Source organism: Mustela nigripes, chromosome 8 (assembly GCF_022355385.1).
Source record: "Mustela nigripes isolate SB6536 chromosome 8, MUSNIG.SB6536, whole genome shotgun sequence".
Classification (NCBI taxonomy): Eukaryota; Metazoa; Chordata; class Mammalia; order Carnivora; family Mustelidae; genus Mustela; species Mustela nigripes.
In genome coordinates this window covers 44,608,125-44,624,419 of record NC_081564.1, presented here as the reverse complement: position 1 = coordinate 44,624,419, position 16,295 = coordinate 44,608,125, and the positions used below count along the sequence as shown (strand labels likewise).

Below are 16,295 nucleotides of genomic sequence, written 5' to 3'. Positions count from 1 at the left end.
GGTCTGAGGCGGCGGCGGGAGCGCGCGGCGCGGGAGACCGCCCCACTGCGGAACGCGGCGGGGAGGGGAGGGCGGGCTGGGGCGGGCGCCCGGGCGCCCCGGGCCGGAAGCGCCGCGGTCTCGCTGGCGTGGCCGCGGACATGTGCAGGATGTCCTTCAAGGTGAGCGCCGCGGGCTCGGGGAGGGAGTGCCGGGCCGGGCGGAAGACCTCCGGCGGCGGGCCCGCACCAGGGGAGCTCCCGGGGTGGCTGGCGCCGGGGGGCCCGCAGGGTGGAGTGAGCGCCGCCCTGGGTGCTGGCGGGGGACGGAGGGAAGGTACCGGGCGATGTGGCTCCTGTGGTTGGTGGTTTGGCGGTGTGGGCTTTGCTTGAAAGGCTTTCGGTACTGGCGGCGGCAGGTCAGGAGAGCCCGGCCGCAGAGCGAAGGGGCGGCGGGGACCGTCGCCGGGGTAACGGGCGGGGGCGGGAAGAAGCCCGAGGTCAGCGCTGTCCCGTGGCCGCGCCCCGGGGAGAGACCCGGGCTGCGGCACCAATTCCTGATTCTGGGTCCTCCTTTCTGAATGCCAGCGGCACCCCTGTCGCCTCCTCTCCAGAGCACATTTTGGACGCTGAAGCTGAGTGCCCAGCAGAATGGAGCTGCCACTGATTTCCTGGCTTCAGTGTCCAAAGGAGTCTTAAGAGTTCCAGGTCATTCCATTTAATCCTCACATTTCAGGATGAAAGTAACGGTACTTGATTTGCCTCTATTGAGAGGTCCTAATAAAAATAATTAAAATGTGTTGAGCACTTAAAATGTGCCTGACTCAGCCAAGGGCGTCTGGGCGCACCTTCTGAATCCTCAGGAAGATCCGTGAAATGGTACTTTCGTGTGTTTCTCGCCTTTTTTTTTTCCCCCCTTAAAGCAAGAACACTAAAACATGGAAAAGTTAAGTAACTCATCACGGTCCTGCAGCCAGTAAATGAATGGTTTTAACATTGAAACCCTAATGTGTCTAGCTTCCATCTCCTACAGTAACTCCTGTAAAGAGGACTGATATGTTGAGATTTGCATGTTAGAAAGATCTCTGGCCACAGTTTGAAGAAGGGAGGCAGAGCTGGGTCCTCTTGTTAAATGGTAGGGACTAGGGAACAGGTGTCTGGAATGGAAGGAAATAAACAAATGTGAGTGACTTAAAAAAATTTTAATCCATGAAATTCTGTAATTGATGTTTTCCCTTAAGTTAGGGAAGACTAGAGAGGTAAAGATAAAATGTTTGGTTTGGGACATGTAAAGTTTAAGGATAGACGGAAGTCCAGAAAGAGATGTTGATTAGACAGATCTACATAATGGGAACCCCAGAGTATAGTCAACCTTGGAGTATAGTCTAGGCAGGAGGTAGAGATGAGATATAGAAGTGAGCAGTGTTAGGTGGTAATTAAACCCGTGAGAATGAATGTGATTGCCCCCCTGAGACCATGTAAAAGTGGAAAGCAGCGCACTGAAGACAAAATCTCGAAGATCAAACTTTGAGAATGAGCAGAATAAGAGAAGCCCATTTAGAAAACTGAAGAGCAGTCAGCAATGTATGAGAACAATCAGAAGCATGTGCTGATATGGAAGCCAAGGATCTCTAAACCTTTGGTAAAGAAGGGGAGGAACTCAGTGATAAATACTGCAGAGAAATCAAGCTGGGAATTAAAAAGTGTCCATTGTGTTTAGTAACAAACAGCCACTGGTGACCTTGCTCTGAGCAGTTTTAGTGACATGCTGGCTTCAGGAGCTTGATTGCAATAGCTTCAAAAGAGAGTGGGTAGGAACCACCAGGGTCTAGAGCTGTTTCAAAAAATTCTGCAAGAAACTGTGGCCACAGTAGGGATTTGGAGTTGGCCAAGGGTTTGTTTGCTTTAAAATGGTAGAGACGTGACCATCTTTAAATGATGACAAACATCCCAACAACAAAAAGACAATAACCCAATTTAAAAATGGGCAAAGGAGGGGTGCCTGGGTGGCTCAGTGGGTTAAAGCCTCTGCCCTCGACTCAGGTTCTGATCTCAGGGTCCTGGGATCTGAGCCCCTGCATCGGGCTGTCTGCTCAGCGGGGAGCCTGCTTCCTCCCTCTCTCTCTGCCTGCCTCTCTGCCTGCTTGGGATCTCTGTCAAATAAATAAATAAAATCTTTAAAAAAAAAAAAAAAAACGGGCAAAGGAGATGAACAGACGTTTCTCCCAAGAAAATATACAAATGGCCAATAAGCACCTGAAAAGACGCTCAATGCCTTTAGTCATTAGGGAAATGCACATCAAAACCATAATTAGACATCACTCCACACCCACTAGGATGATTATAATCAATAAAACAGTGTCAGGTGTTGGCAAGAATGTAGATAAAGTCAAGTCTTCATATCTCCATGGTAGGGGTATAAAGTAACGCAATCATATTAGGAAACAATCTGGTTATTTTTCCAAAAGTTAAACGTAGAGTTACCATATGACCCAGCAATTCCCCTCCTGCATATATACCCAAAAGAAATGAAAATGCATGTTTACACAAAAACTTGACACAAATATTAATTTTGTTATTCATAATTGCCAAAAAGTAGAAGCAACCCAAATGCCCATCGTTTTGTTTATCGTTGATAATAAACAAAATGTAAGTATTAGCTTGAGCTGCCATAACAAAATACTATAGAGTGGGTAGCTTAAACATCAGGCTTTTTTTTTTTTTAAGATTTTATTTATTTATTTGACAGAGAGAGAGAGAGAGACAGCGAGAGCAGGAACACAAGCAGAGAACCCAATGTGGGGCTCGATCCCAGGACCCCGGGATCATGACCCTATCTGAAGGCAGACACTTCATGACTGAGCCAACCAGGCACCTGAACAGCAGGCATTTAATTTCTCACAGTTTTGGAGGCTGGAAAGTCCAAGATCAAGGTGCTGGAGATTTGCTGTCTGATGAGAGATCTCTTCCTGGCTTGGTAACAGCCACATTCTCACTGGATCCTCCTACTGAGAAAGAAATCTCTGGTGTCTCTTCCTTTTCTTGTAAGAACACTGATTCCATCATGGGGGCAGTACCCTCTTGATCTCATCTAACCTAATTACCTCCCTAAAGGAATCACCTCCAAATACTGTCACATTGGAAATTGGGGCTTCAACATATGAGTTTGGGGGCAAGGAGGGACACAAATCTTCAGTCCATACCATGGTGTATCCACACAATAGAATATCATTCACCATAAAAAAAGAAGGAAGCTGTGACACATGCTATAATGTGGGTGAACCTGGATACCATTATGTTGAGTAAAAGAAGCCAGACCCAAAAGGCCACATATTATATGATGCCACTTATATGAAATGATCAGAATAAGCAAATCCATAGAGACAGAAAGCAGATTCTTGGTTCCCTGGGTCTAGGGAAGAATCGGGGGATGGAGAGAGATTGTTAATAGGTAGGAGGTGATGAAAATGTTCTGTACTCATGATGGTAATGCAACCTTAGGAACACACTAAAAACCACGGAATTATATGCTTTAAAAGGGTGAATTTTGTAGTATGTAAATCAGAAAATAAATAAGTATTTGAAATGATGATAGGGAGGCTCAATGGAGGGGATGGCTGAGCTGAGTGAGGAAGCATGCAGGAGGGGGGTGAGGCAGGGTGTGAGAGCATGGCTTCATTCCTTGTAGGGGTTCCCCCAGACAGGTGGAGAGGAAACTCTTCCGTTGGGGTTAGAGGAAAGGAGGTGAGGTTGAGCAAACCTTATCCATGTTTTGTAAAGTGAAGGCCAGGATGAGATCAGAATTGGGGTGGGTAGGAAGGAAAGTGCCAGAATTTGCCGTGAAGAAGGGAGAATGACGAGGACGTGACAGCTACTAGGCGAGGCGAGGCACAGGAGAAGCAGGTGGGATGGCCTGAGTCCTGAAGGAGCAGAGGTTTGTATACTTGACCGGAAGGGCGGCATCTCCAAAACAAGGGAGGAGAGCCTAAGAGCATTTTCCACTCTGGGGCTGGTGTGGGAGAAGGCTTAGTCCCCAACAGCTGGGAGACACCTGGAGCTTAGAGCAGGGAGACAGAGGAGACACTGTGTTAGGTTAAGGACACGGAGTTGATTTTGCACGAAGTGGACTTCCGCACAGCACACAGGGAAGGCCTGAGGGCAAGGGAAGCAGAGTAGCACGCCCATCAACAGAGCCTGCACTAGCCCTAGCAGGCATACCATCAGGCATATTAAAATGTGCCCTCTGCCCAAGATGATAGACTTCTTACTGTACATTTTTGGAAGGGTGTTTATTATATTGCTATTAAAGCAATTTAGCCATGAGTAACATTTAATTTATATTGGCCCATGATTTTTCTGCAGTGTCCATATATTATAATTCTTGTGCAGAGAGAAAATCAGACCTACAAATTATTTTCATGTGCCATTAATATTTTATGAATACCGAATTTAGCAGTGAATAGAGTTGACAAAGATGGTACATTTTCTAACTCTTTTATTCATTCACTTTGATTTTAGAGCCATAGATTAACTTTATTTTCACAAGACTCTGAAAGTCTCATAGGCCTCGTCCCTGGGTCTCCAAAGTGGTTGGCCGAGTCTGTGGGAGGATCAACAGAGCATCACTAGTCACAAGTTAGCCTCGTATTGATAACGTAGAGTCACCGCGTGTAGAGCTCTTTGCTTCTGAGCCACACAGACCCTTTTGCAGCTCCTCCTTGCTCCATTAAGCTATCAGCAATCCCCGGTCTGCCTCCAGTAAACTTCCTCTTTCCAAATTGGCAAGTTCTCCTCTGTTCTGGTTGGGAAAACAGACACGTTTGTTAGAATTATTTTTTAAAGTAAAAGCAAACTCAGAGTGCAGGTCTGAGCCTTTTTGTGGAATAAAGGTCACAGATTTCAGTCTACCAACTTGTGACTCTGTAAACGGCTGTATCAGGACTTACTCTTCAGGCCTGAGGTTGCCAAAAACCTAACACAATGAGGAAGGAGACTCTTCACGTGGTGAAGGAGGTCACCACCACAGAGGAAACATCGCTAGAGATAAAACCATGCCTGCATCTTTCTTGAGCACGTCTTCCCAGAGAGGACAGAGTGTCTCAATACCATGTTTCACCTTGGTGTTAGAAGCTGCTCATGGCTGGGCTAAAAGTAGGGGGACTTGTATTTTCCATCCTTGTTCTGAAAGTGCATAAATCATCTCCTAATTGGCTTCAGTTTACCAGTCAGCTAAAATTATTTGAACTACAGGAAAATAAATTTACAAAGCCACATATGTTTTTAAACAACTTTATTGAAACATACCATATAACTCACCCATGGAAAGTGTTCATTTCAGTGGTTTTCAGTATATTCAGAGTTGTGCAACCACCAGCACAATTTTAGGATATTTTAATCATCCCCCCCCAAATAAATCACATGCCCATTAGCAATCACTCTCTATCCCCCACTCCAAACATCCCAGCTATAGATAACTGCTACTCTACTTTCTATCTCTATAGATAAGCCTATGCTTGACATACATGTCTTAGAACTTCGACATGGTCTTGCGAGTTCTGAGTTTGGAAATGTTTACTGATCTCTAAGGTAGAATGCTTGGCGCAAATCACGTACTTTTTCTCTCTAGTTTCCCATCATCGTTAGAAGTGTAACAATACAACATAGGATTTAGGCTTCTGTAATGTTTATCAAGCATTCTGAAAATTTCAAGTACTTAGCATGAAGGGGACAATGTGTTAAAATAGCCAGTGACAGGGTGCCTGGGTGGCTGTGCCATTAAGCATCTGACTTTTAGTTTCGGCTCAGGTCATGGTCTCAGGGTCCTAAGATCAAGCCCCATATCAGGCTCTTCACTCAGCATAGAGTCTGCTTGTCCTTCTCCCTCTGCTCCTACCCCTGCTCTCACTCTCTCAAATTAATTTTAAAATCTTAAAAAGAATAGACAGTGACATCGCTAAAGTGTCCTTTTGCTCATGGCTTCTCAGTCCTGCATTCTATCCTTATTTAATGTGGCTGCTAACATCGAAGAAATTCATTACTAATGTTCTCTTGGTGGAATTAACAATCGAAACCCACAGTATTCTAAACCCTTTTTTTAAACTGATGGTTTAAATCTCTACCCCCTCTTAGCTTTTGAACAGAATTCCAGTTCTGTACAAGTAACAATTTCCCTTCTCTTCCCGTCCTTCCTGTGACTAATTGCTGGAATTGTAATAATGAACAGAGCATGAGCCAAAATCCTGCCAGTAAATGGGAGAAAAGGAGAAGAAAATATGGCATATGTGGAAGTTTACACTTAGTTTTTCTCCCAGGGTATAAGATATAAAACCTCAGACTTGACTTGGAGTTGAGTTTGAATGCCGTTTCTATTACTTCTTAACTCTATGACCTTGAGTGATTTGTTACTGTGCCTCATTACCTCATCTTTTTTTTTTTTTAAAGATTTTATTTATTTATTTGACAGACAGAGATCCCAAGTAGGCAGAGAGGCAGGCAGAGAGCGGGGGAAGCAGGCTCCCCGCTGAGCAGAGAGCCGGATGCAGGGCTCAATCCCAGGACCCTGGGATCATGACCTGAGCCGAAGGCAGAGGCTTAACCCACTGAGCCACCCAGGCGCCCCTCATTACCTCATCTTAAGAATGGGATTATATGTGTACATGGGTGGCTCAGTTGGTTAAATGTCTGCCTTCAGCTCAGGTCATGAAACCAGGGTCCTGGGATCAAGCCCCATGTCGGGCTCCCTGCTCAGCGGGGAGCCTGCTTCTCCCTCTCCCTCTAACCATTTCCCTGCTTGTGCTCTTGATGTCTCTCTCAAATAAATAAATAAATAAAATCTTTAAAAAAAAAAAAAAAGAATGGAAAGAATAAGAAAACACCGATGTCATGCGGCTGTTCTGGGAATTAATGCATCAGAGCAGTGGAAGGACACCCAGTACAGAGCAAGATGGCAGTGTTGGTTGGAGCTGCTGTCGTCCTGCCTGAGCGAGGCTCACCGGCCTCACTATAGAGATCAGAAAAACCAAGAAAGAGGTTAAATAGTAAAGCATTTCCATGTGCATCATCTCCTTCAAAGGCTAAAGGACTTGCCCCTCTTTCACTCGCCAGTACTTATGATGATATGCGTTTCAGGCCGGAGGAGATTCGGAAATTATCGAGCCAAGGTGATGTGCATCAACCCCAAAGAGAAGGGAGGTCAGGGGACTTGGAATGAGGTAGGGAAGGAGACCATTGGGGTCAGTGCTGCCTTATTCCTTGCTTTCTACAGAATTCCTCCAGAGGCCGGCCAGTGGGATGGCTAAAAGGGCAGCCCCGAGCACCTGACGGCCTGGGTCTGAAGCGTGCCTGTCGTCTTTCCCTTAGTTCACCTGAGCAGTGGCATAGCGACAGTGCCCACCTCTCCGAGCTCTGGTGGGGGTTCAATGAGGTAGTATGTGCGGAGCAGGTACCAGCTGGTACACGTAAGCACTAAGTAAGTCTTAGTGCAAGATACCTTCCCTCCACTAACTGTGTCCGCCTTAGCAGCGTGGTAGGAGAGCTTAGCCATGTTTATGGTGGTCATTTCCCCACAACACCCCTTAGGCACTGAAAGCGGGTTCACAGCTGATCTCATCATTTTCCCCCAAAGCCTGCCCTTCTTACAGCATTCCCCACTCTTGGGAATGGCACCATCTCAACCAGGCACTCAAACCAGAACCCCAGGGGTCAGTCCAGGGGCCTCCTGCCACCTTCTCCTGCGTATTCGGTCGCAGACCAAAACTGTTCAGTTTGGTTCCTTAAAATTTCTCTAGTCTCTCTCATTCTCCCATCCCACTATTGTTGCTTGAGCTCTGGCCCTCATTTTCTCCTGCCCTGTCTATACAATAGTTCCCTAACCCTATAGACACCAACCTCAGTCCGGCTCCAGGCATCAATCCATTCTCCCTGAGGCTGCCACAGGGATCTTCCTAAAACACAAAACCAATAGTATCTCCTCACCTTAGAGCTCTGCCTTGGCTCCCCAGTGCCCAGGCAAACCCCATAGCATGGCACAGCAGATCCTTCAGGATCTGGCCCTGTCTGCTATCAGTTCCTTGACCTCTCTCCACTCCCATCCTTCAGTCCAGCCCTTCTGAGCTAAGGACAGTTCCCAGCACACTGGGGTGAGCCTCCGTGTCTTTGCTTCACTGCCTTGTCTGCCTGGGATGCTCTTTACCCAGCTCCCTGTTCATCTTTGGAGACTGTTTTCGAGAATTCCTTCTCTTTGAAGCCATTCCTGGCTACCTCCTTCGTAAAGGCTCAGCCATTCTCTGCTCTCACAAGTAACCCGCATTCCTGCTCTAGTACCTGGGATTACATCTGCTGCCTATTGGCACGACTTGCTTCCCTCCTGGGCTGTAAAGCCATTAGAGCGGAGATCAAGGTTGACTCATACCCCTTGTCCTAAACCCTGGTCAGTACCACTGTCCCTAATATAGGCCATTGACCAAGCAAATGAATTTCAAAGGACTGTGCATTTATAGCTAGCATTTCTTGAGTATTCGTCATCAAACTGAATTGACATGTATTCTTTCCTTTAACTCTCCAACAGCACATGGCAGAGGCACTATTCCTGGCATTATTAGTCCCATTTTAGTGGGACAGAGAGAAGTTAAATAACATGCCCCGGGTCACAGAGCTAGGAAGTAGCAGACTCAGGACTTGAACTCAGCTCTTTCTTAGCCCAAACCAACTCTTCTTGCCTCCACCTCCCAGTACATCAGACACTTGAAGGAGAATGAAATCTGTCTGGCTTTTCAAAAAGCTCAGTTTCTAAAACCTTGTGGGAAACCAAGGAATCTAGCCCTGACAGGAGAGAAAGCCCTGAGGCTATCTATCCTCAAGGCCAGAGAAATTATTATGACAATAGAAGCTTGTGGTTTCCAGAGGTTTTTGAAAATAATTTGAGGTTAAAGAGAAACAACAAAATCACTAAAAATGATTTACAATTTATTACTCTCAAGTCTTCCTGTTTCAGGAAAAGCCAGCAGAGCTGCTCCTGGTACGAATTAAGTTCTCTTCCTAATTCACCCTCGAGGCTTCATTTTGGCCTTGTGCAATCTCCCTATGGAAAGGGCATTGTTTCGTGATTTTTTTTTCTTTCTTTCTTTCTTTTTTTTCTTTTTAAAGATTTTATTTATTTATTTGATAGTGAGAAAGAGAGAGAGAGTACACACACAAGTAGGGGGAGCAGCAGGCAGAGGGAGAAGCAGACCTCCAGCTGAGCAGGGAACCCGATGCGGGGCTCAATCCCAGGACCCTGGGGTCATGACCCGAGCCGAAGGCAGAGGCTTTAACTCACAGGCACCCCAGTTTCGTGATTTCTGATACAAGTCAGACCTGGCTGGCCATCACTTCAGCCAGTCACCGACAGCTGTAATGGGGGACCCAGCCTGGTACAAAAGCCGCCAGCCCTGGGTGTGAAGGTCACCATTGCAATTTGGCCTGAAAACTGGGACCATAACATTTATGCTTTTAGGGAAAGCACATTGTTCATCCGGAATTTGAAGGGATTTTTGTTTTCCTCCTACCTGAGCCAGGAAACTATTCAAAGTATGTTTGCAACGTGCTTAGCACTCCCTACTTGTCCATGCTCTCCTCCAAGCACGCACGAGAGCACTAAATTGTGGGTGAGCTGAAGGACTGCAGAAAAGAAATCCTCATACCAACAAATACCCGCTTCATGGTGCTCTCACAATGCTCTCACTTGAGATGGCTCTGTGGACAGGTGCCTGGCTGGCTCAGTGAGTAGATGAGACTCTTGATCTCAGGGTTGTGAGTTTGAGCCCTGCACTGGGTGTGAACATTACTTAAAAATTAAAAAAAAAAAAATTTATTATCAGATGGCTCCTTGTTGTGGGTGACATTGTTGTGTTTTCTTTTTAACTTAGCATAGGTGAGTAAGATACTAAATTTACTACTTTATCAGTATATACTTTACTACTTTATCAGATAATAGCACATAAAAGGGGTTGGGGTGAGATGGGTGTTTTAAGCCCACCCAAAACATGCTTTTATTAAACAATTTGAACGCTAGAAAATTTCCTGAGGCCAGAAAAATTCTTCATAGTACCAATACTCAATTTAATTTTGCCTACTGATTCTAACGTTCTAAAGAAAAGTGGACAGAGGGGGAAAAGCATTTATGATGTGTTGGGTACTGTATTCACCAATTAACCTACATCATTTAATCCTTACCTAAAACTTCAAGGCAGGTGGTGTAAGACTCACCAAGGCCAAGTCACTTGCCCAGGGCTAGGGTTGAAACCCAGAGCTGTCTGGTTCCAGAGCCTCCCCTCCACCCCCCACCCTCCCCTGGCATGGACTCTTCTCTATAGACGCAAAACAAACTGTTGTGTTTTAGGAAAGGCAGCTGTACTTCAGTCAACTCTGCCACTTGGATTTTTGAAGAACTGTTTGCCAGCTCTATTCCTTCCATAGGATGATTCCAACATTAACTTTGCAACTTTAAGGCAGCAGTGGAAAGAAAGATCCGTATGAGGACATGTAACAGTGTTTTCTGCCCAGAGTTCCTAATTCTTCACTGAATCCTCTGGCAAGTTTCCAGCAAAGAAAATTAGGTGTAGGGCACAGGGGAGGCCTTGACCCAGAAAGCTGGAATCAGATAGAAAGCTGAGGGCTTAGAAAAAGTGTGGTTTGGGGAGGTCAGAATTGGGAGAGATTTCTCTCTGCTTAAGGATTTAGGAATGTTTCAGGGAGGAAATAGCACTTAAGCAGAGCCTTAGTCTTGAAGGATGGGGGAAAACTCCTCTCAAGCAAAAAGGAAACTGTGAACAAAGACACAGAGGCAGGAAAGTGAGAGCACTCGTGGGAAATAAGATATTAATAGTGCTATATTATCAACAATGCTGCTCTTTGTAACAACACTCCCCAACACTCCCGTATCTGGTACAAAATAGAATGTGTTCCATAGCCACGTATGTTACAGTCCTCCGTCGCGGGAGGAGCTGTCTTTTCCATGCTACGACACATCTGGAAATTCTGCTTTTTGAATGGCATATCTTTGCGTAGAAGCACATTAATGGATGTCAACTTAATGGATGTCAAGTTTAAGATCCTGTCTCATTTTGCTTCTGCAGAAGGAAACTCCACTTGCCAACGCCGCCTTCTGGGCAGCAAGGAGAGGCAACCTGGCCCTGCTTAGGCTGTTGCTGAACAGCGGTCGAGTGGATGTGGACTGCAGGGACAGTGTACGGATGGATTCCTGCGGTATATGCATGCCAAGGGCACACCATTTCCCCTGCCGGCATGAGAGCAGCTCCCGAATACATTGCCCTTTACGGTGCTTACCTACTCGCTCTGTATGCTTGCTTTATCCTTTATAAAGTCCACGGTACCCTGGTGAATGTAAAAACATATTCAGGGTTAGGGGGCACTGGGTGACTCCGTTGGTTAAGGGTCCAACTCTTGATTTCTGCTCAGGTCGTGATTTCGGGGTATGAGATAGAGCCCCGAGTCAGTCTCTGTGCTCAGTGGGGAGTCTGCTTGGGATTCTTTCCCTCTGCCTCTCCCTACGACTCACATACTTTACACGCATATGCGCTCTCTCCTCTCTCAAATAAATAAATATTTAAAAAATTTAAAGACATATTAGGGAAACCATTACATGCCGAAAACGGAAAGCAGCCACAATAAGGAAAGAGGCACTTCACTGGGAATTAGAATTGGCAAGGTCCAAGAAGAAAAGCGTTTTTAGTCACAGAATTCAAACCAATGGCTTCCATGGGAAGTGGAGATAATTCAGAGCAGAAGAGGACTGCCATGAGTGTGTAAGTTGGGTTTTTCTACAAGGAGAAGAGAACTGAGAACGGAAGCCACCACCCAGCCTCTTACCTTTCATTATCGTTGCAAACATCAGTACACTCACTGGCAAGTAAGGGTCTAAAGATGGATACTACTGCCCACTGGCAGTCATCATCTGGGAATGATGGTCCCTCCCCAGACAGAAGCAGGGATTCCTCTGTACTCAGCAGGACGATGCATCTTGAGGGATCAGGAAGACTGAGAGAGAGAGAGAACAAGTATTTGTATTTTAGGGATAAAGATGTTTTCAAGGGAGCCTTATAGTTTTCCCAAAAACAGGATGTGGCATTTCCAACTTGTATTGCACAAGTTTGGTAAGTGCGATCAGCTGCACCCTGGGATATCTGGGTTGGCTCCATTTTGCCCACTGGGGGCATCGGTGTGCAGTGTCTTGGGTCTGCACCTCCAGACCCACCCAGACCCCTCTTCAGCTGGCTCTGTGTCCCAGATCCTGAAAGGTAGGGCCTAGTGGACTTGCTTCCCTCTGGCCTCCATTTGGGGTGGCCAATGGGAACACTGGTAGGAATCGGAGGGCAGGAGGACAGGGATGTCGGGGAACCTGGTGGTCCTGCTCTGTCTGGCAGCAGTGCTCTAGTTCTGTGTCCTGGGAGTCACTGCCCTCCCCCACCACCCTGTGCCTTCAGGCTAGGCTGGCAAGGGAGCCCCATTGCCGCTAGCTCACAGTCCAACATTGTTCTTGTAGTGTCCTGTGCCCGGGGCACAGCTTTAAAAATCACTAAACTTTCTTCCAGCTATCCCAGTGTGACTACGCCCTCGGCTCCTTGCTGGGACCCAGACTGATATGAGGTCAGGCATCTGTGAACTTGTCACACCAGTCATACATGGGTCTTCTGGGCCACAATGCATAGGAGCTCTGGTTTTCATTGGGGCCTCACCCCCGATCACAATGATGACCACGTTTCCTCTTTTCCTTGAAGTCACCTTTTCTCAGCCACCCCTATAACTTTTTCCTGACTTTCAGTGTCCTAGGGGCCACCTCTCAGTGCTACACACATTCTGCCCCCAAGATAGTAAGTACCCCGTACTCTCAGCCTCCCCAGCACCCTTTCCTCCTTGGAAAGTGTGTGACTTGTCCTGCTACCTCCATTCCCCTCAGAGCTCATCCTCTGTCTCTCTTGGTCTGCTATCTCAATCAGAAATTTTGCTTCTATGAACAATACTAATGTGTTGACTCTTCCTCATTTGAAATAAAAACTCATTTTATGGGGCGCCTGGTGGCTCATTGGGTTAAGCCTCTGCCTTCGGCTCAGGTCATGGTCTCAGAATCCTGGGATCAAGCCCCACATTGGACTCTCTGCTCAGCGGGGAGCTTGCTTCCTGCCCCCTCCTCTCTGCCTGCCTCTCTGCCTACTTGTGATCTCTCTCTCTGTGTCAAATAAATAGAATCTTTAAAACAACAACAACAACAACAACAATGAAACTCATTTTATTCACAGCTTTCTGGAAGAATGATTCCTTAACCCAAAGGAGTGAGTCTAGTTGCTGGGTCATAGGATAGCTCTATTTTTTGAGGAACTTCCACACTGTTTTCCAGAGTGGCTGCACCAGCTTGCATTCCCACCAACAGTGTAGGAGGGTTCCACTTTTTCCCCATCCTCACCAACATCTGTCGTTTCCTGCCTCCTTTATCTCTCTAATGCACAATAACCATCAGATGAGCACTGGCAAGCTCCCTCTAGCCTTTTAAGACGTATGAAGGTCATTGTAGTGTTTGTTGTGGTCTTCGCCACATTTATATCCACTGTATCCAATGTTCAAAATCAGTTGGTTTTAAAAGGTACATTTTAACATCAGCCAGTAAAATAAATTAACCTTAACCTTTAGGAAATTATAGTTTGTCCAGCCTGATAATTTTGGATATAAAGGAAACATTTTTGTCTAGCTTAATAAATACATCAACAGATACTACTACTTCATTCTCTTTCTCCTTTGCCTCAACCTCTGACTTTTTCTCAATTGACCATGATGTGAAGTTGAAATGCAATTTATAAAGTATTTTTATATTTTGTTTCATTCAAGGCACTTTCCTTTAAAGCAGATGCATATAACACTTTTTATCTTTCTTTTTAAATATCAAAATTTAAGTTGCTCTGTACTCCTTGTGCCTCATGATTGATTTTTATTTTGAAGCAAGTATAACCTGTATTAAAAAAAAAAGTATAGCCTGTAATAAAAAAATTTTTTCTCACTTCTCATGGAAAGGATGAATAACTGTTTATTCAGATTGGATTTCTTTTTAAAATTTAATGTGTAATTAACATGCAGTGTTAGTTAATTTCAGGTGTATAGTATAATGCTTCAACAAGTCCATATATTACTTAGTCTCATTAATTCTTAATCCCTTTCACCTATTTCACTCATCCCCCAACCATCTCTCCTCTAGTAACCATCAGTTTGTTCTCTGTAGTTAAGAGTCTGTTTCTTGGTTTGTCTCCTTTTTTCCTTTTGTTTGTTTGCTTTGTTTCTTAGATTCTACATATGAGTGAAATCATATTGTATTTACTTTCCCTGACTGCCTTATTTTGCTTAACATTATACTCGCCAGATCAATCCATGTTGTTGCAAAGGGCAAGGTTTCATTCTTTTTTACGGCTGAATAATATTCCTGTGTGTGTGTGTGTGTGTGTGTGTATAGATATATACATAAGTATCTTTTTTTTTATAGTTATCTTCTTTATCCATTCATATATTGATGGATACTTGGGCTGCTTTCATATCTTGGCTGTTGTAAATAATGCTTTAATAAACATATGGGTGCATATATCCCTTCAAATGAGTGTTTTTGTATTCTTTGGGCAAGTACCCAGGAGCGCAATTCCTGGGTCCTAGGGTATTTCTATTTTCAATTTCTTGAGGAATCTACATACTATCTTCTACAGTGGCTGCACCAATTTGCATTCCTATCAACAGTGCATGAGGGTTCCTTTTTCTCCATATCCTCGCCAATACTTCTTTTGTGTGTGTGTGTGGTTTTGATTCTAGCCATACTGACAGGAGTGAGGTGGTATCTCATTGTGGTTTTCATTTGTATTTCCCTGAGGAGGAGTGATGTTGAGCATCTTCTCATGTGTCTTTTGGCCATCTGGATGTCTTCTTTGGAGAAATGTCTGTTTATGTCTTCTGCCTGTTTTCAAATTGGATTATTTGATTTTGGGGTGTTTAGTTGTATGACTTTATACATTTTGGATACTAATCCATTATCAGATTTGTCATTAGCAAATATCTTTTCCAATTCAGTAGGCTTTTAGTTTTGTCTGTTGTTTCCTTTGCTGTGCAGAAACATTTTATTTTGATGTGGTCCCAATGCTTAATTTTTCCTTCTGTTTCCCTTGCCTCAGGAGACATATCTAGAAAGATGTTATGGCTGATGTCACAGAAACTACTGTCTGTGCTCTCTTCTAGAATTTCTATGGTTTGAGGTCTCATATTTAAGTTCTTAATCCATTTTAAGTTTATCTGGGTATCCATCTGGGGATGATGTAAAGAAGGTGGTCCAGTTTCATTCTTTTGCATGTCCCTGTCTGGTTTTCCCAACACCATTTGTTGAAGAGACTGCCTTTTTCCCATTGCATATTCTTCATTCCTTTGTCAAAGATTAATTGACCATAACACCATGGGTTTCTTTCTGGGCTCTCTATTGTGTTCCATTGACTTATGTGTCTATTTTTGTGCCAGTACCATACTGTTTTGATTCCTACAGCTTTATAATATAACTTGAAATCTGGAATTGTGGTATTTCCAGCTTTGTTTTTATTTTTCAAGATTGCTTTGGCTATTCTTGGTCTTTTGAGATTCTGTACAAATTTTAAGATTACTTGTTCTATAGAAAATGCTTTTAATGTTTTTATGCAGATTGTGTTCAGTCTATAGATTGTTTGGGGAAATATGGACATTTTAACCATTTTTTTTCTTCCAGTCCATGAGCATGGAATGTCTTTCTATTTGTTTGTGTCCTCTTCAGTTTCTTTCATCAATGTCTTATAGTTTTCAGAATGCAGTTCTTTCTCATCCTTGGTTAGGTTTATTCCTAGCTATTCTATTATTTTTGGTAGAATTGCAAGTGGGACTGTTTTCTTAATTTCTCTTTCTGCTACTTTGTTATTAGTATATAGAAATGCAAATGATTTCTGTACATTGATTTTGTATCCTGCAAATTACCAAATTCATTTACCAGTTCTAAAGTATTTTTTCACTGGAGTCTTTAGGATTTTCTATGTATAGTAGCATGTCATTTGCAAATAGTGCAAGTTTTATTACTTCCTAATGAATTTTATGTCTTTTATTTCCTTTTTTTGTCTAATTGCTGTGGCTAAGATGTCTAGTACTATGTTGAATAAAAGTTGTGAGAGTAGACGTCCTTGTGTTATTCCTGTATTGGGGGGAAAAGCTCTCAGTTTACCCCATTGAGTATGATGTGCACTGTGGATTTTTTCATATATAGCCTTGATTATGTTGAGA

The 16,295-nt window shown here is 44.2% G+C and overlaps 1 protein-coding gene across 3 annotated transcripts in view; it reads left to right on the top strand.

Annotated features, from left to right (window-relative positions):
* Window positions 1-65: 65 nt before the first annotated feature.
* ANKRD29 (ankyrin repeat domain 29) overlaps window positions 66-16,295 on the top strand; it is a 54,447-nt gene continuing 38,217 nt past the window's right edge. For 2 of the 3 annotated variants that reach the window (XM_059409364.1, XM_059409362.1), the window contains exons 1-2: window positions 66-161; window positions 11,093-11,203. In XM_059409364.1, the coding sequence (XP_059265347.1) occupies window positions 141-161; window positions 11,093-11,203 (132 nt within the window). In that variant the 5' untranslated portion in view covers window positions 66-140. Of the gene's footprint in view, window positions 162-566; window positions 687-11,092; window positions 11,223-16,295 lie in introns of all 3 variants that reach the window. The other variant, XM_059409363.1, reaches the window with a different exon arrangement.